The following is a 20497-nucleotide window of genomic DNA, read 5'->3' on the forward strand; positions in this document are numbered from 1 at the left end:
CAACCAAACTATTGACCTGCCCGCATTCTTTCAAAACCCACAAACAGTAGCGGAAAGAATGCTCCATACATTGGACGTTCGAAGGGCATTGATGTACTACATTGATAGAACACAACCCTTTAGGAAAACACAACAACTTTTTGTTGCCTTCTCTGCACAGCACAAAGGCAACCCTATTTCCAAAGCAGGAATAGCCAGATGGATTGTTAAGTGCATTCAAATCTGTTATCAAAAAGCTAAACGTACTTTAACAATACCCCCAAGGGCGCACTCCACACGCAAGATGGGGGCCTCCATGGCTTTCCTGGGAAACATTCCTTTGGAAGCCATTTGTAGAGCAGCCACGTGGACTACACCGCACACATTTACCAAACACTACTGTGTCGATGTACATTCCAAGCAGCAAGTAGCTGTAGGACAGGCTGTTCTCAAGACACTCTTTCAGACTTCTGCAGCTGGCACGGGAAACCGCCATTAATGGAGGGACTGCTATGTATTCTATGCTAAAGATATGAATTTAGTAGCCCACATGCCTCGAACTGAATATGCTACTTACCAGTATGCATCTGTTCTTGGCATGTAGGGCTGCTAAAATTCATATCGCCCACCCTCCTCCCCGGTGCCCGTAGCGGCTGCAGATACTCTCTTGCATTCAATCATTTGCATGGACATCCTTTACACTATTTCACTCCATCTCTGCCACAATGGCTAAAAACAATCTGGGGATGGAGTCGATGCCCATGCGCACTGTAGTCCAGGGGAGGAGCCACCTATCTTGTGATACTTCGAAGACTCTTCCAGGACAACAAGGTGCAATCATCCGGACCCAACACTAGGCGGCGATCTATGCAAAAGATATGAATGTTAGCAGCCCTACATGCCAAGAACAGATGCATACTGGTAAGTAGCATATTCATTCATATCAACATGCTGGAATTGTGGGCGATACATGTAGCTCTCAAGGCTTTTCTTCCCTCCTTTCGTAGTCAGTCGGTTCAGGTCCTGACGGACAACACTACCGTGATGTGGTATATAAACAAACAGGTAGGGGTAGGGTTGTATCGTCTCTGCAGAGAGGCTCCTCTGCTCTGGTCCTGGGCGCAGGACCATCAGATTTGTGTTATTGCAAATCATCTGGCAGGCGTGCTAAATGTGCGTGCAGACCGTCTCAGTTGGTGCTTTTCGGCCGTTCACGAGTGGCGGCTTCATCCGGGGGTGGTCCATCTCTTCTTCAGCATGTGGGGATTTCCTCAGTTGGACCTTGTGAGAAGTTGGCCTTATGTATGATGTTCACTATTCTAGTGAGCACCTTGTATCAATCCAAACAACCCTTATGGTGGTGGTTGTAAAGTCAACCTTATAGACAAGCTATCCTAGGGGTAGCATGGACCTAAGCAGTCTTAGGCTTAACTAAAGAGGCATGTGAAGCCAGCTGTTTTACCATATGCAATCCTTTTAATACCAAATGAAAGGACACCACACAAGTTATATATTATAAAAATATATGTATTTATTACTAGAATAATCCTCTGTACTCTTTGAGGACAGAGGCACAAGCGTTTAAACAAAAGCACAGTTAAAGATACAAAAGTTGCACAATTATGGATAGGGCTGGTGGCCACTTAAACCATATACTAAAATAGTGGTATAAGTACCACGTCTCGAACAATGGTAAGGCCTAGGGCCTTGTGAATCGCTGGGGCTACACTGGACTAACAGCAGTTAGGACGGGAGAGGCCCGCGGGATTCGGGTGCAGTGCCTAAAGCACACGCATGCACCAATGCAAAGTCAATGGTGCGTAAAAGTTACAAAGTTGCAGATTCAGAAGTCTTCCGACTGTACTAGAACTTAGCCACTTAAAACTAGGACACTAGAGGTGTAAACCACTACAGGAGCACCGGAGTACTCTCGTTACCTCACCCACAGGAAGCGGTGCATAGGTGTAAAAGTGCGTCGGGTTTCGTCGTGGAGTTCTATGGAGCCTGGAGATGACGATGCTGCAGGCGGCCAGGAGAGAAGAGTCCGGTTTGATCCAACGGTGTATCAAATATGTAGAGTACCTGAAAGCAGAGGGGACAGAGTCTGGGTCACTAGCCAGTGACCAGGATGGAACCAGGAAGGAACCAGGCGATGTCTGGCGCAATCAGGTGGTTGTCGAGAAGCTTGTCTCCGCTGCCACGTGGACTCGGGGGCATCGACGATGACCAAGAGTGGAACACGGACTGTCCCACGAACGCTCTCGCTGTCGGCGGTGTCGGCTTCCGGATCGGAGTCAACAGGCCTTGGCAAATGCAACCCACACAGGATTTGAAGATCGCTTCTTACTCGGACCAACAAGGTCAGAGAGGCTGCTCCTTTTCAGGGGAGCGAGGGCCAGTCTGGAGCAACCAGACCAGCGGTGTAAATTCAAAGGTTCGTCGTCGTAGTGGCCACTAGCCAACGGGCAAGTGACCGGACAGACGCGTCGAGCAGGAAAATGCAAAAGGGCCAGACACGGCACTCGGTGAGTGTGGAGTGGTGATCTTCGGTGCAAAAGCTGCTCGGGGCTGGGGCTACTCAGTCCCCAATGCACAGCTTAGAGGGTGCCTCAGGAGCTGCACGGGAAGCACTTCGCAGTCTTTCCAAGATGGCCGGTCCCACGTCGCCTCCACGGGCCTCAGCTTTGCTGTGGCTGTGGATCGGGCTGTTGGATGTCTGGGAATCCGGTTCTTGTAGATCTGTCGCCCGAGCTCCGGCGGGAGCTGCAACAAAGCAAACCGCTGGGCGCTTGATGGTGCCTGCTTGCACAGGGTGGTCACTCCTTGACCACAAGGGATATTCTTCAGTGTTCCACGTCTAGTGGGATGTCGAAGGGTCCAGAGTTTCATTTCAAAGTTTCAGTCAGGATTATCTAAAGTCTATGGACACAGCTCCTACCTTTATTCCAAATCAAGGGGCTGGATTACCTGCTAGGTCCCTCCTATGGGTGAGACCCAGGAAGGGGGTGGTTACACCCCTTTCCATTAGTCCAGTTTCACGCCAGAGCTGGGGCTCGAGTGCCCCAGCACCCGTTTGAACTGGGCTATGCATGGGGTGCCTTGTGCGCCCCAGGCAGTGTCTAGTTTCACTCGCCCTGCCTGAATCCACTATCTCCTGTCTGGGGTGGTGTAACACCTCCCTGTGACAGGAAACCTTTTGTTCAGGCCTCCCCTTCCGGAGTTTCGGTCAGCAGCAGGAGGCCAGACTTGTGTCTGTGGCAGCAGCATCCATTTTGTGATGCTGAGGCTCTGGTTAGTTTTAACTGCGTTTACTGTTACCCACATGTCTTATCCCTCTAGAAGGGTGCAATGCTACCCCCGTCGCCAGAACTGGCGAGGGGGTAGTATTCCAAAGTGTATGACACCTTACACGACATGTTTTGATAAAGCCAAACCAAAGTTAGCAATAACCGCAAGGATAATAATGCACTTAAGAGTATATGGTATGGCTATATCATAGAACAGCTATAAGGACATGGTTCCGAAAGCTGCAGACAGGCTCAGCTCATGCTAGAGCACCATCTCACATAAAACCAAGCACTCTGCCGCCAGGATTGTTCAGGCCTGCCATAGGAGTGTCTTATAGGTGTATATGTGTCCAGATATAGGTTTAGACATGGGTATACTATATCTAAGCAAGGGGTGATTACACGACCTTGCCCCAGCTGAGTGATCAGCCAGTTGTCAGTTTGGATGGCCAGCCAGGTGTGGCAAAAGATATGCTGCAGCCCCTGGTAGGCTTTGGATGCACCTATGCCCTGGGTACCTATAGTACACTGTACAGGGGCTCATAAGGTGACCCAATACCCAATTGGTGATGTACCTAGGGTACATGGAGTTTGCAGAGAGAGCAGACAGCCCGGAGCCCTGATTAGCAGGGTCCCAGGCCAACTAAGTCGAAAACCAGCTAAACACAAGGCAAAAAATCCGGGGTAACCATAGTCCGATATCCATTCTCCTACAGACCTCTTTGCCACTCGCGAGAACGCACACTGCCCGTCATTCTGCAGTCTCCAGTTTCCGATGCAGGGAGCGTTGGAAGGCATGTTTCAGTTGGAATGGGGTTCACAGCTCCTTTATGCCTTTCCTCCCACCCTTGATTCCTCAGGTTCTGAGGAAGATGCGCCAAGACCGCATCAAAGTCATATTGATCGACCCGGATTGGCCAAGAATAGTGTGGTACACAGATCTATTTCACCTCTCATCTCACCCTCCGGTCCGTCTCCCTATCAGGGCAGATCTCCTCTCCCAGTCGCAGGGGCAGGTTCTACACCCTCACCTCCAGAGCCTGCACTTCCATGCCTGGAGATTGAACAGGGCAACCGGAGTTCTTTCTCTCTCCCTCCGGATGCGGGAGACACTCTACCAAATCTATTTATTCCTCCAGGTGGTCCAAGTTTATGAAATGGTGTGGAGCGATCCATTGATCCTTTAAAGGCCAGTTTGTCTGATGTGCAGAGTTTCTCTCTTTCCTTGGCTCAGCAGGGTTGTGCTGTGACCACGGTTAGGGGTTATTTGTCAGCCTTGTCGGCTTTCCTTTGTTTGCCGGACCAGCCGTCTTTATTTAAATCTCCAGTTGTTACGAGATTCATTAAGGGCCTCACTAATAGATTTCCTCCCATTCCCTTCATTATGCCTCAGTGGGATTTAAATCTTGTACTCACTTTCCTTATGGGTTCTCCGTTTGAGGCTCTTCATAGTTGACAATTGAGGCTTCTTTCTTTCAAAACTGTCTTTCTGATCGCTATTACCTCAGCCAGGAGGGTAAGTGAGCTTCAGGCTCTTAGTTCCAAACCTCTGTTTTTAACCATTCATGCAGAAAAGATGATTTTCAAAACATGGGCTGATTTCATGCCTAAGGTGGTTACTCCTTTCCATCTAGGGCAATCCATTAGCTTACCTACTTTCTATCCTCCCCCTCACCCTTCCAATGAGGAGGAGAGACCTCATTGCCTGGACCCTAAGGGAGCTGTCAGTTTCTATCTGGACAGGACCAAGGATCTCAGACTGGACGATCAGCTCTTCGTGGGCTACATTGGACGAATGAAGGGCGAGGCTGTTCACAAGCGAACACTCTCCAGGTGGATCATCTTGTGCATCAAGATCTGCTACGCCTTGGCCAAGAAGGAACCGCCTGAGGTATTAGAGCTCATTCCACCAGAGCGAAGTCTTCTTCTTCTGCTTTGGCTAGAGGTGTTCCCAGGGCCGGCTCTAGGCTCATGGTGGCCCTGTGCAGGGAGCGTAGGTGGAGGCCCCGGAAGAGGGGGTCCGGCCGGGGTGGCGCTCAGGAAGGTGTTTTAATAATACGTCCAGAAAAGTCATTAGATGACCAGTTACCTGCGGCTGCTCCTATCCTTCCGAATTCGTCTCAGAACGATACAATTTAGGAGGAGGAGGGCATTGTGACACACGATGTCATGAGGGACTGGGCGCACAGACAGCTGCAGTGTCAGGGCCATGACAGGGGCACCGGACCCCCACAACCCCCTACAGAGAAATAATCGGTAACTCTTCCTCATCGCCCCCTCCAACAGCCCACAAAATTATAATAACAATGGGTCTAGCCTTATCCCATGGCATGCATGCATGAACATGAGAATGAAAGCCAACACCCTAAGTCACGTGAAACAACTGGTTTGAACATAAAGTTGAAGCCTCAAATATTTATTGTAAATTAGAACACCAGCTACGTGATAGCACAGATTTTAAATGCTCACACAATTCCTTACTAGTTGTTGAAAATATTTAAAAAACACATAGATACAAAATGGATTTGGTTGGAAGTTACTGGAATGGAAGTTAGTAAAAAGCCGGGGTCGGAGGCCGCCAAAACCTGCCAGGGGCCGCCAGTGCCACGAATATTGTATGATTGGTATCCGATGGATCCGATTCTCGTCGTCGTGGCGCATAGCTGCCAAGGTTTCAGATTGCTATGTGTGACATTTTCAAAATTTCAGTGTAATTATGAGTGACATTTCAACAACTATGAGTGACACTTTCTCCCGAGCAAAATCAAGCAATTTAGACTATTGTGATATACCACCCTTTAACAGTGACCCACAAGTCTCCATAACCACTCTCTTACAAGCTTTTTTGTTTTTTTAAAGCTACTCATACCAGTGTAGGGTGTCAGAGCATTTAACATCACACAGAGACAATGAGTTATATGTTTGTAAAGCAGTGTATAGGAAATGTTACATACGAGGTGTACCAAAGGAGTCATAGGTCATTTAAGCTGGGCATAGTATAAGAGTGCTTGATCTGGAGAAGCAGAATTTCAGAATTTTAAAATGTGCCACCATAGTTGGTTATTCTTTTTACTATTAAGAATGTATTTCTACCCAAATGAACCCCTTTGGAACATTATGATAATGAAAGACTGGGGAGAAATCAACTCTGGAAACCTATACCTTGCAGTTTGCATGCAGCTGTTTGATAATTGTTTATAGCTCACTGTGCTACATTACGATTTTAATTTATACATTTCAACTATTAAAAGTATCTCTCCAACAAAAGCAGTAAGGCTCTGAACTATTTAAATGATATGCATTTCTGTGAGGTGCATGGTGCTCGTGCTTTGCAGCAGGCATATTAACCTTTACTCTGTGTAAAATGTCTACTAGACAAAACTCTTAACAATATCCAGGCGGTCCATTAATCACGAGAGTTGCTGGAAATGGAATCTTGGCATTTTTATTGTTGCTTGAAACTTGCTGGGGGTAAGGAACCTGTCTGTGCCATTGGAATGTGGCAGATATATCGGTGAGCGTGGGATATTGGCTGACATGAGGTCTGTGCCCCTCACCAAGGCCAGCAAATGTGCAAACTGATGTGGGTACAATACCACCGATCTGCAAGAAGACCCGGTGGCCTGCGGGGATGAGTCTGCAAGGCGCCGGTTAAAACTCCGGTCAAATCAAGAGGAGCAATCAGGTGAGCACAGAACAGCTGTGCACAGGTCATGTGTGACAACGTCTGTGTGCAAACCTGCTGTCATCTTTACCAAACGTTGCTCCATCCGCGTGATTTGGACTAGGGTCGTGTAAATGACACAACCCTGTGCGCTGCAGTGCGTTTGTTGCTGTGATTAACTTATATGGATCTATACCCCAAGGAGGCAGACTAACTGCATCTTCAGTTTTCAGTGCTCAATGCTGCTTTCCCTGCGATCGACCAGGCCCAGCTCCCACCCATCTTTTCAAAGAATGCCCTGCTGTCTAGCTAATGCTCCATCTACCACCTGCAGCGCCTCCAATCGGCCTAAATTACAGCGGCTCGAGCCCTTGCACCCTCGTGTCCATCTGAACGCGGAGAGGCAAAGGAAGGGTGTCTTTACTGTTGGGCCTCACAGCTTGGACCCCCTCCTACTTTCGCCCTTTCATTGAACTGCTGCACTCCAAACACACACTAGGCTCTGTCTGCCAGCGCCCCCGACCCCTCCCCCCCCCCCCTGTCAGGGACCCTGTGAGCCTATATGCATACAGCGGGTCAAGTCACTGCCTCTCTCTGCCATGATCCCTGCTGCTTGTGTGCCTCCCTAGTACATCGATCACTTGGATAGAGTTACTCACTGTGCAAGGCGAGAATGGCACAGCAATTAAGTAGGACCCGCCTCGTGGCCACAACTCCTCCCTTGTCAAACGTCATCCGGACTCCGGCATGATTCAAAGTGACTCTCAGCAATAAATAAGAGTTCCCTTGGCCGCCGTGGTCCGCAGTCAGCTCCGGACAGTATCTCTGTATTTTCATTTCTTTCAAAATTTACCACATCGATTTGAGCTCTGCCTGCCATTATCAGTTCAACCTCCCTCCCACAACCATCCGCGACGGCGCTCTCACTGTTGTGATGTCATCTATCACAAAAGGCGCGCGGGTAATATTGTTACATTGTTGCTCTCGTGCTCTGCTGCAAGCCAGTCTCAAAGCCTGCCCGAAGCAGCACCGTGCATGGTACACTGCTGCTTAGTGCTAAATTAAACTTTACTTGTCTCAGTGTGTGCGTCTGAAACAGGCGTGGTGGCGGCCCTGTGCAGGTGCACACTTTGCACATGCCTAAAGCAGGCCCTGGTGTTCCTGTTGTTGACATTTGTAAGGCAGCAACTGGGCCTCTCTCCTCACCTTTGCAAAGCATTACTGCTTGGATTCGGAGGTTAGGAGGGATGGCCATTTTGCTTGCTCTGTGCTTAAGGATTTTTTGGTGTGAGTTGGTGGACACCCTCCTCCGGGAGTTTTACTGCTGTGGGATTCAATTCAAAAGGTGAGGAATCCACAGGCAGTTGTATCCCTCAGAAGAACAAGTTACTTACCTTCGTTAAAGCTTTTTCTGGTGGATACAGTATCGGCCTGTGGATTCCTCACTGACTCACCTGCCTCCCCATTGTCCACCTTCGTATACCAAAGGAGTTATTGGTTATTTGACATGGTTGTTTCCTTATGTCTTTTGATTTCCTTGCTATTGGTGTTTAGGAAATGCTTTTTTTTTTTTTGTTTTCCTATTTTTCTTTATGCTGTTTATATTTATTTATATATTGTATACTGTGTATACTTCAATTATGTTGTTGGTCCACCCGTTCGCCTCGGAGGCATGGAAAAAGTGGGATAAACTGACGTCATCATGCCAACGAGGTCTACTTGTTGCTACGGTGACAACATACGGAGTCACAAGTGGAGCCGTGCCATTGTAACGTCCTCGTCGCCGTGGGAGAGCTAGGAAACACTTTGTGGAATGCTGGCGCAGGGGCAATTCAAAAGGTGAGGAATCCACAGGCAGATACTTTATCCACCAGAGACGGCGTTACCGAAGGTAAGTAACTTGTTCTTCTCCTCTGTTAGCATTGACCTTGGATCAGTCAACACCAGCTGCTTGCTGGATATGTACTCCTACTCATTAGTGGACATTATCTTAGAGATCTTCCTAGCAATCCCAGCGGAATCCATGCTAACCATGCATAAACTATTCAGGATGGCCAAGACCCATCCAAATAATGTTATCAGATCAGGACTGGAACTTACTGACTGCTTAAGCAGAGCTTTAGGGGCTAACTTGGTGTTCAGATGTCCACTCATGGAATGGCTTCTCTGGTGACTTTAAAGCAACATTCATAAATATGCCTTTTGACTGGTCTTGCCTATTTGACAAGAAGGCAAATTCCACACGAGCGCTTTAAAGAAAGTAGTGCCATGGCACACTCCCTGGGTCTTTCCACTCCCCTGCCAGGGAGTATCCCTGACAGTTTCAACCCTTTTGTGGCATTTCCCCGGGCTGTGCTTGCAGACCACACTAAGGCCCATCAACCCAGCTACTACCACCCCTGCTACTTCCTAGTGCCAGAAAAAGTCGGAGACCTTAGTCCTATTTTACATCTCTGGCCTCTCAATTTCTTCCTGCTGAAGGACAAGTTCAAGATGCTCACACTGGCCCAAGTTCAGTGTGCCCTGGATTCAGGACACTGAATGGTGGCTTTGGACCTGCAGGATGCCTATTTCCATTTTCCCAAACAGCTGGCCCATGGGTGTTACTTGCAGTTCAATTATGACCAGAAGCATTTTCAGTTTGGTGTGCTCCCCTTTGGCCTTAACAGTGCCCCTTGGGAGTTCACAAAGGTGATGATGGTGATTGCTGCTTACCTTTTCAGATCTGGTATACCAGTCTTCCCCTTAAGTCAACAGCTGGCTGTTGAAGACTGACTGGCCACAGTCAGTTGTGGACCACCTCCAGACAATGAATCTCCTGTTATGCTGGGGTTCTCTATCAATATGCCAAAGTCACACTTGAGTCTTTTGCAGAGCTGCTATTCATCAGACCTTTCCTTGATGCAGTGAATTGTCTGGCCTTTCTTCCGGAGTCCAGGATATTAGGGCTATGATCCCAATGTTTTAGTCTCAGTAATGGTGGTTCTGATGTTTCTTGTTCTCCAGTATTCTGCTGATCAACCATGTCTGATGGCATACGTATGCCCTGCTTTGGGATCCGAGGTCCATATGGGCCCAGCACCATGGGAACCTGTGCAATTCCATCCAGCTTTCAGAAACGACTGCAAAAGATCTGCAGTGGTGGCTGCTCGATCGCCACTGCAAGGCCCTTTCCCTACACCACCCAAGGCTGATGGTGATGATGGATGCATGGCTGTTGGGGTGGGGTGGTCACCTAAAGGAGATGGAGTCCGTGTGTTCTGATGTCCGGAGGAGGCCTGGCTCCACATCAGTCTTCTGGAGTTGTGGGCCATTTGTCTGGGTCTAAAGGCCTTCCTGCTGTCCATCGGTAGAGGTTGGTACAGGTTCTCACTGACACAACTGCCATGTGGTCCTGCAACAAACAGGATTGAATGGGGTCGTGGGTCATGTACTAGAAGGACTTGTGACACTGGAACTGGTTGAATCGTTTTGGCAATGCCCAGACTATGCACCACCTGGCAGGACCTTTAAACACCAGGGTGGACGATCTCAGCCAGTGACACTTAGATGGTCACGAATGGCAGTTGCACCCAGAGGAGGTGCAGGGAGTTTTCCAACAATGAGGTGAATCCTAGCTTGCTCTATTTGTTGCTACTGTTAGTGTACAAAGTTAGCGGTTTTGCACACTGGAGCCTTCCCGCTGCTATCTCACCTGGTCTGAGTTCTGACCATGATCAAGAATGACCTGCCCAAAGTTATCCTAGTCGCTCGGGATTGGGCCAGGAGATTGTGGTAACTGGAACCTCTGGACAAGAGCGTCCATCTTTCAGCAGCAGAACAGGGTCTTGCACCCAGGCTTGTGCATTCCGCTTTTTAAATGCGGCTCCAGCCATCAGTTACGGGACAGAACCAAGTTGGTGCAGAGCCACATGAGGCCACCTTCTAGATTAAAGTATTTACCAGAAAGAGCGTGACAGAATGTAAGTAACCTGTTCAGCATGTGCATTAAGTCTAAAAAGGGGGTTTATATTAGTTTCAAGTACACGTCTACTAGGAAGCAACCCCTGTTATTTTAAAGTATTTGCCTGTTTCGTTTTAGGTAATTGCATTTTTTTTTGTGGCAATTTTTTGCAATAAAGTTTAAAAAAAATTACGAGTGCCTTACAAGGTTTGTTATATTTTCTTGCCACTTGACAATATGGTTTTGACAAATCGTTGCATTTATTTGTCGATAGAAGTATGTGAGACAATTAAAATTAACATGGTTTCCCAGGAAGATTTATACAATTCTGAGTTTAAATTAATAAGAATGCATGACTGAAATCTACTGGTTAACCCCGCAGGGCCCAAATATAGACAAGTGGAAGAAAGACCTGAAGGAATGGGCGCTGACAGAAGAGGAACATATGAGAAATACTAGAAAATATGATAAACTCCCGGAAGTACTGCTGGCATGGGGGGGGTGATGATCTAGGAGATAGCAGATCATACCCCGTTCTCAGCATGAGCCACAGGAAGGGGAACACCAAGAAATGAATAGCACCCCTAGCCAGGAAGTAGACATATGGGACACCTAAAACCAAAACGCAGGCAGACTCAAGATATCGATTAAGAAGGAGCCGGTAAAGGGGGGGGTTGGAGATTTGAGAGGGTTGATGAGTTGTCATTTAATATACTTAGGCCAAAAATGAAGTCTGTGAGCTGTAACCTGCAACAGAAGTTAATTGCACTGGGATATTGAAATCACGATTTTACATGTTTGATAAAAGCCAGTATATGGATATTAACTATGTTATGAAAATAATGAAGAATTAAAAAAATGTGAAAGCCTGCTGAATACTTTACTTGTTTCTTTTCTTACAGGGGTTCCCTTTCCCAAAAACTTCATGTCTGTGGCAAAAACAATCCTCAAGCGTCTTTTTAGAGTGTATGCTCACATCTACCATCAACACTTTGATCCAGTTATTCAACTGCAGGAGGAGGCACACCTCAATACATCATTCAAGCACTTTATTTTCTTTGTTCAGGTATGGTATGTGTCTTGAACGGAGTTTGTTAAATTGGAAATTCTTCTGCAAACTTTTTGTCTTCGTACTTTGGCCTATGCCTTAGGGTACATTATTGTCCAGCTATTATGTTTGTCCATTATGTATTTATTTTATTTAATTATAAAGTTTTATATAGCGCGGACTAGATCCCGAAGGATATCAGAGCGCTTTACAGTTATAGGGAAAGGTAACCATCAGAACATGAATCACACATGGGGAGTATAATAATCATAAAATCAAATAGTTCACAAATAACAATTCAATTGTAATTTCTGAGTGGACAATGAGTGGGCTATATGATGGAGCGTAGTGATATATGGGAAATAAGTGAATAATCATATACAGGAATAATGGTCACTACCAAAATAAAATCTGAATGAGATGGGGCTTCTAATAGTGGTGAGCATCTAATAGATCATTTATACACATTGGTGAGCGCAGGATGGGCGAACGATGTAACATAATGATTTAAGGGTAGCAAACACAATAATCATGTACAGGAATAATAATCAAAACCAAATAATAATCATATACAGGAATGAACCATACTATAAAATGTCCGATGCACTTCGGGCAGAAAATAAAGTACGAAAAAGATAGATTTATATTGCCCCACCTATTAAGGTAAGAACTTCTTCATGAATTTGTTGAAGAGCATGTGATTGAGGCAAAGCCCTAATGAGGATTGCTAGGTTCAGGCTTGTCGCTTGCGTAGAATATTCCAAAATGTATTTAGATCTCGGCTCAAAACCTGAGTATCTGATTATTAAATTTACCTTTGATGTGCTCTCTTAGCTTCTTAGTGTGGGGAAGCCTGATTAGGTACCTGTGCACTCTATAAGTCTGATTTATTAATTGATTACTGACTAAAGGGTAGCTTGGCATTAGCAACACTTTGTAGTCTGCGTCTCGTTTGATGGAGAGTGCAGTTACAAAAAGGTTTCGCAAGTATTAGACTGCACATACACCTCCAAAGTTTTGCTGGTCATGTGTGTGGTGGCAGCTGAAGAATGGAAGATACCCCTTCTAGAGGGAATATTTGCCCCCAGAGGATGCATCTTTGCAACAGGTCTACGCAGATTTTTCTTGTGAAATTTGACAAACAACCCCAGCTACCTTCATGGAGGTGATGGGCTACATTTTGTTTTAACGTCTTCATGCTGTCCTCTTCAAGTGGAAGGTACAGAAGGCTTTAGGAGTGCACATTAGAATCTATACATTTGTATATGTTACTACTTAGAACCAGAAGTGTTGTCCTGAGACGAAAGGTCAGTTGGGTCTGTAGCTGTTTAGCTTAGACTTTCTCACTAAAATGAAATGCTTTCAGAAACTATTCAATAGAGCTTAAAAAAACACGTCACTTTTAAGAACACATTATTTAAAAGAAAACAATATGGGTCTAACAGGGGTTTCTGGAGATCTTGCTCTGAAAAAGAAGGAACCAGACCGAGGTGTCTTCTGTTGGGCCATGCAATGTGACAGTTGAGAGCAAGCTTTATCTGAAATTTAAATAAATACTCTTTTCGCTGACAGCTCTAGTAAACGTCTATTTTTCTTTACATTTTTATGTTGATCAATTTTTACTTGTATGTGTAAAGTAGACAGGCTCTCCTAGTTGAACTACTACTGTTAAAGTTGAATGACTTGGTAAGGGGGGGCATGGCCAAGCAGCATAGCCGACAGGACGTGAGCTCCTGCAGCTCCCGGCCGGCCTAGCCCATAAATCCTGGTAATTCTTGATCCTGTGCCCGCTCGACGGCGAAACCTGTCCCTCAGGAGGCCCGATCCCCAGGGGCACGCTCCGGTGTTGGGATTTGAGGTGATTGGCTGCTGAAGGCGGTGAGAAACGTTTGGGCTGCGGACGCCCGGCGCTCAGACTACGGGAGGCCGGGGCTGCGGCCTGGTTTGCGGACTGCTGCCGGAGGACTTTGGAGGTCGCCGCAGCTCCCTGGACCGCGGCGTACTGCGGGATACTTGTCCCCGGGCCCAGGAGCTTGTGGCGTTGGTGGCCGGCTCGCCCCCCCTCCCGGGGCTCGGATCCTGGTGGCCCCTGTCGAGTGGAAGGACAGCGGAAGGTGGTGGGGCCTGGTGCGACTGCCGGGGGTGCACTGCATTTGCCCAGAGAGCGTGGGACAGAGTGGGGGCCCCAACTGCCATCGGGGGCCTCCCGCTGCGCCGACCACCCGTTGCCTCCAGCGTGGAGAGACCGCCTGCCCCCCCCCCCCCCCCCCCCCCCCGGTCGCTGGATGAGAGGGGAGGCGCTGGGGGGACCCGCAGCGCGCGTCGGGGGCCTTCGAGGGAACGTGGCGACTTGCGGCCCAGTGAGGAGTGCCTGCGGGCCCTGGGGGGCTGAAGTAGACCCTGCGCTGCGGGCCTGGAGTCCCAGCCCCTGCGGCAGCAACGGGAGTTTCCCAAGCGCCCCGTGCCTCAGTGGGGCCATTGCTTTGCCCAGCGGAGAGTTGGTGCCATCCCGGAGGTGAGCTGCTTGGAGTGGCGCAGCTGATTGGGGACGGGCAAGGGGAGACTGGCGGAGCTGATTTTGGCCTGTGGCACCCCGTCTGGTGGTGCTAGTGGGGGAGCCACTGTCCTGGAGAGGAACCTGGGAGGGGAGTGGATTGTTTCTCAGTGGCCCCCACCCCTGCATATCTGAGTTGGTGGATGGCGGTGGCTGCCCGTCTTTGACACCCTGGTTTGCCCATTGTGACCTGCGGGGGTCCCATTCGCCGGAGGAGTCTGAGGGTGCGGAGACGGTGGCCCTCTGTGACGCTACCAGGTGCTTTTCTATTAACCGTGCCCTTGCCCCTACATCGCTGTGCCCGGACTGGGGGAGGATTACTGAGCCCCAGGGACCGGACTGAGTCCCGGGCGGGGGTCCTGGAGGCCTGGAAGCGGTGGTGAGGGCCTCGTGGTGTGACGGACGCCGGGCATCTGGAGAGGTGGTGAGTGCGGCCTGGCGCCCTCTGGGATCCTGTGGTCCTTTTCCCTGAGCTGCGCGGGTCCCTTGTCGACTAGGGACTTGCTGGTGGGAGCGCTGTTGGGAGGGGCCCCTGATGGGGCGTCACAGGGGCATCCATGATGCGAAAGGACAGACAGGCCCGCGCCTCGCAGCGCAATACCATCACCCAATACACCACCCCACGCCTCCCTTCGCAGCGCATCACCCGTCAGACTGGCCAGGAGGACGAGGGACGTGCGTCCAGTAGCACTGCCGAGCCTACCAGGGCAGAACTTCTGAAGGCCATACAGGGGTCCCACTCCGCCCTTGAACGGCAGATTGAGACAGTGTCGATCAACGTCAATCTACTGCGAGCGGACCTCCGCAAGGTCACCGATAAGGTTACCGAGGCGGAGGGGAACATAGCTCAGTTGCAGGAGGAGGTGGCTTCCCTTAAGCAGACGGTGACGCAGCTCTCGGCCACCACGGGGGAGCTGGAACGCAGGGCGGAGGATGCCGAAGGGCGGGCGCGCCGCAGCAACATCAGAGTCCTCGGCGTCCCGGAACGGGCGGAGATGGGGAATGCGGAGCGCTTCCTAGAACATTGGATCCGCTCCACGCTCTGCCCGGCTGGATTATCAGACGTCTTCGTGATCGAGCGTGCCCATAGAGCGCTGATGCTGCAGCTGCGCCCTGGGGCCCCGCCCCGAGCCCTCATCGCAAAGATTTTGAATTATCGCGACAGAGACTATATCCTAAAGGTGGCGAGGGAAACGGCGGATCTCATGTACGAAAACTCTAAGGTGCCTGTATATACGGACTAGACCCGTCAGCGCAAATCCTTTGTGGTAGTAAAGCAGAAGCTCCGGGACATGGGCCTCCAATACATGTCATTGTACCCAGCAAAACTTAAGGTCCTCTCCGGAGGCAGAGCTCACTTTTTCAAACGACCTGAGGAGGTATGGGAGTGGCTTGAAATAAGGGGAGATGCAATCCCGCCGGAGGAAAGGAGTCGCTCCAGGAATGTGTGGGGGACGAGGCCTGCGAGGAAACGCCGCTCCAGGCGAAGGCGATCCACTGGCGCCTCTGGCAGTACTGAGCGGCGGCGAGTCACGGTGGGAGACGATGGAGCTCTCCGCATGGAATCCGCGGGAGCCGAGGATCTGCTGGCGGCGAGTGCAGACAACCCGCGGGATGATGTGCTGGTACCGGACACATTGACAACCCAGCTGGAAGCCCTCCCGCCTACGGTCGACGCGGTGCCGGAGACACTTGGAGAGGCAGCCGCTGAGGCGGGGATCCGGACCTCAAGGACACATCCTTGATTTCTGGCTCGACCTTTAATCTGTATCTTTCCCCTTTTCTCTTCAGGGTACTGAGTGCAGTGTTTGGTTTGGGATGCCTGTGTGTGTGTGAGGGGTGGCCGGGTGGGGTTGGGGCTACGCGGGCACAAGTCCTTAAAATTTGAAAGTCTGAGTGGTGCAGAGTATGTTTGATGGGCTGACTGTGCTGGGGGATGCTTGGGGGGGTGAGGGGGGTTTTTCCTTTGTGTTGTTGGGGTGGGCGCTACGTTAGCGGATATGGGATCGCTCTGTACGTCCTGGCACCAGCGGGGTAAGGGCATTTCAGCATGTTTCGTTGTTGCAGGAATTTTGCTCGTGGGGTGGGGGGCTCGTTGGGGGGGGTTGTTGGGGGGGATTTGTTTTCGGCATCAGTTGTATTACAGTGCGGGCACGGAACGGGAGGATTGTGAGAAGTGGAGTTGGGGCCCGGGTGGGGCGGGATGACTGGTCATGGGATATAAGTTTTTAACGTGGAATGTGAGGGGGCTGGGTACGTGCGCTAAACGGCATAGAGTCCTATCATTCCTCCGTAGGCACGGGGTCTCTATTGCATGCCTCCAGGAGACACACTTGGATGATGAAGGTGCCCGTAAATTGGGGAGAAAGTGGCGTGCCAACTGTTTTACTCTTCCTTCTCTACCTATGCTAGGGGGTACTTATTTGGGTGGCACCTGGGGTCCCCTTTGCTATCCAGTATATGGAGGCAGATATCCAGAGTAGATATTTGCTCCTGAGAGTGACACTTGAAGGGAGAGACCTAACGATTTTGAATTCCAATGCTCCTAATGTTGATGACCCCGGTTTCTTATCATCCCTACAGGAGGTGCTTGTTCCGGATCTGGAGGCCCCTCTGTTTTGGGTGGGGTACTTTAATTGCGTCCTAGATCCAGTACTGGATCGTTACCCGCCTCATGCGGGCACGAAGCCACGCATGACGAAGCAGCTCGGGGAGGTCATGGGGAACCTGGGGGTGATGGATCTGTGGCGCCAGCGACACCCGACCCTGAAGCTCTACACATGTTTCTCCCCCACTCATAACACATATAGCAGGTTGGACAGGGTATTGGTCGCCTATATTGATGCCTCCATCTCACTGACGATCACTCATCAGGCTCGTTTTTTGTCTGACCACTCACCGGTGGTGTGCACGGTAGCGTGGGAGGGGCGGCCCTCCCGCCCTCGCACCTGGCGGATGCCAGGCGATCTCTTACGGGATCCGATAACGAGGGACCATGTTCAAAGTGCGCTCAACAGCTACTTGGAATTGAATTGGCAGGAGGGGTCTTTTACCTATTCCACCAAATGGGATGCCCTGAAGGCGGTCATAAGCAGTGAGTGTATGGGCCTCCCCTATGGGGTCAGGAAGCAGCTGCTCCGAGACTTATGGGTCGCTGAGGGTAACTTACTGCGCCAGCAGACCTGGCCGGACCCGGATGAGGCTCAGCAAGAGACAGAACGGGCGGGCCTGTGTCCATGACATCCTAGATCGGCTTGATAAGTACACATTAGGCCAATTCAGGCAGCGGCTTCATAGGGAGGGTGATAAGGCAGGTCGGCTGTTGGCCTGGGTTCTGCGGCGTGAATTCGCCCCGGAGGGGATAGTAGCTCTGCGGGATGCGGCGGGACACATGGTGCACTCTGAGGAGGCCCTGCTCCAAGTCCTCCGGTCACACTTGCGGACGGTGTATGCGGCCGACCCCGCGGTCTCCAAAAACTCGTACCTGCCGTACTTAGAGGATTTGACCATGCCAACCCTGTCAGGGGATGCAGCGGAAGACTTGGACGCAGCGTTGGCGGTGGAGGTGCGGGTTGCTCTGGTCGGCCTACCGAGGCCCAAGTCCCCGGGGAGTGATGGTTTTCCGCCAGAATTTTATCAGGCATATGCTGATACCGTTGCCCCTCGTCTGTTCAGGTGTATGTCGAGGCTTTTGAGAGTGGGTTCCTGCCGCCTAGCATGAACCAAGGCGAGATCTGCATGATTTTAAAACCGGGTGGAGACAATTGTGACCCGGCGGCGTACAGACCCATTACCATGATTAACACTGACGTTAAGATTTTGACTAAACTTTTGGCTGCCCGTTTGGCACCGCACATGGTAAAATTGGTACACTCGTACCAATGTGAGTTTATCCCGGGACGCAATACCGCCATGAACTTGTGGCGGTTTAACCATATTCTTCATGAAGTTCATGGTCGCGAGGAACAATTAGTTATAGCATCTATCGATATCGCCAAAGCGTTCGATACGGTTGATTGGGGGTACCTCCTGGAGGTCCTCCGAGTGGTGGGCATGGGCCCCAATTTCTGCCGATGGGTCCGCCTGTTGTATACGGCCCCCTGTGCCAGAGTGAGGTTGGGCGCAGGGCGATCCGAGGAGTGGCGACTAGGGCAGGGGACGCGGCAGGGGTGTCCCCTCTCGCCGCTCCTCTTTGCGCTGGCCTTTGAGCCTTTGGCGGTCCGGGTCCGCGCGGAGATGGCGCAGTGGGGTATCCGGGTGGGGGACACATGTAATGTGGTTTCTCTATATGCGGATGATGCTCTCTTTTATTTGACGGCACCAGGTGAATCATTGCCCATCTTGTTGCGCCATCTCGACCGTTTCGGGGAGGCTTCGGGATTGCGGATCAATCGAGATAAGTCCTTGATCTTTCCTCTGGCAGGCTATGACGATGTACCGGTGGCAGGATTCCCAGGCCTTGGACTGCGCTGGGAACAGGAGGCCATTCGGTATCTAGGGATTCAGGTGGCCCCGTCAGACTCGCAGGTACTGGCTCGGAACGTCAGTCGGATAATTACGTCCCTACAGAGCTCGATTACCTTTTGGAACACCTTGCCGCTCTCCCTTATGGGACGGCTTGCGGTCGCTAAAATGGTGATGCTCCCCAGGATACTGTATGTCCTCCAGAATTCGCTCTGCTCTATTCCCCCATGAATATTTCGTACACTCAATACTTTGCTAATGTCCCTGCTTTGGGCGGGACGACGTAGCCGGGTTGCGCTGCACATCTTAGTTCGGAGCTGGGAGGAAGGTGGCCTGGAAGCTCCAAGGTTTGACCTCTATTACTACGCGGCGCAATTGCTACCGGCAGCGAGGTGGTTTGCGGATGTGGACGGGTGGGAGATGCAATTATTGGCTGGGAGTGCCAATGAACGGTTGCTACAGGTGGCCTTGATGAAGGGGAGGGGAGCGGATGCGACCCTTCCGTATCTGGCAGGGATGTGTGGAACGGGTACTGCGATGGGCCACCTTTCATAGGGAGTTGCCGGTTTGGATCCTAGCACCTGTTGTGGCCATGGAGGAGCATATGTCCTTTAGGGACTGGAGAACTGGAGGCTGCACAACCTTAGCTGATCTCTGCCTGGGAGATTCGTTTGTCGCGTACGAGGAGGCTCCGGAGGCTTTTGGCCTGAGTGGGGGACAATACTTACACTATCGAGGCATTCAGGAGGTGGCGAGGGAGTTATGGCCCCAATTCCCGGAGGTGCCTCAGACGTCCCATACCTTGAACATCATTCTCTCCTGTGGTAGGGGTCGTAGACTGATTTCCTTGCTTTATGCAGCATTGCGTCAGGATTCAGTTCCACCAGTCCAGCCTGCTTGGAGCGCCTGGGAAGCAGATCTGGGGGTGGCCTTGGAGGCGGGGCAGCGCAAGCGCATAGGGAGTCTCACACGTAAAGTATCATGTAATGCACGGTTTAAGCTCACACACTTTAATTTCATGCACAGCACCTATGTGACACTGGTTTCCTTGCAGCGCTTTTCGCCATATAGGGAGGACGCCTGTCCCAGATGCGGGGCGGGAAGGGCAGGGTTCTTCCACTTGGCCTGGGACTGCGCCTTGGTGAGAAGTTTCTGGGCAGATGTGGTGAGACGTATAGCGGTCGATACCGGCCTTAGAATAGACTTGTCGCCGCGCCACTGTCTGCTGGCTCTGGTTCCTAGGCCTAAGAAAAGGACCCTTCCCTACAAATTATTGCAGCTTATGTTAGTCCTGGCACGGCACAGGGTGGCCATTACGTGGATGGGACGGAGGGCCCCAGAGATCGCCACATGGCTGAGGGATGTTTGGGAGTGGTCGCTGGTGGAGGAGACCCATATGCAATGTGCGCATAGGGATGAGAGACTGCAGGAAGACTTACTGGCATGGAGAATTATGTGTGCTGCCGGTCTGAGCCTGAGTGAGGGGACTAGTGAAGAACTGTTCACATCTGGGAGAACGGGAGCTGACTGGGAGAGGGGGGGTGATGGGGACTGTTAG

At 50.6% G+C, this 20497-nt stretch overlaps 1 protein-coding gene across 1 annotated transcript in view; it reads left to right on the top strand.

Annotated features, from left to right (window-relative positions):
- The window catches only part of MOB1B (MOB kinase activator 1B), a 305722-nt gene that overhangs the window by 238865 nt on the left and 46360 nt on the right, over positions 1-20497 (top strand). Inside the window, exon 5 of the mRNA XM_078676405.1 lies at positions 11776-11939. Coding sequence (XP_078532531.1) covers positions 11776-11939 — 164 coding nt within the window. The remainder of the gene's footprint in view (positions 1-11775; positions 11940-20497) is intronic.

Source organism: Lissotriton helveticus, chromosome 2_1 (assembly GCF_964261635.1).
Source record: "Lissotriton helveticus chromosome 2_1, aLisHel1.1, whole genome shotgun sequence".
In the NCBI taxonomy this organism is placed as follows: domain Eukaryota; kingdom Metazoa; phylum Chordata; class Amphibia; order Caudata; family Salamandridae; genus Lissotriton; species Lissotriton helveticus.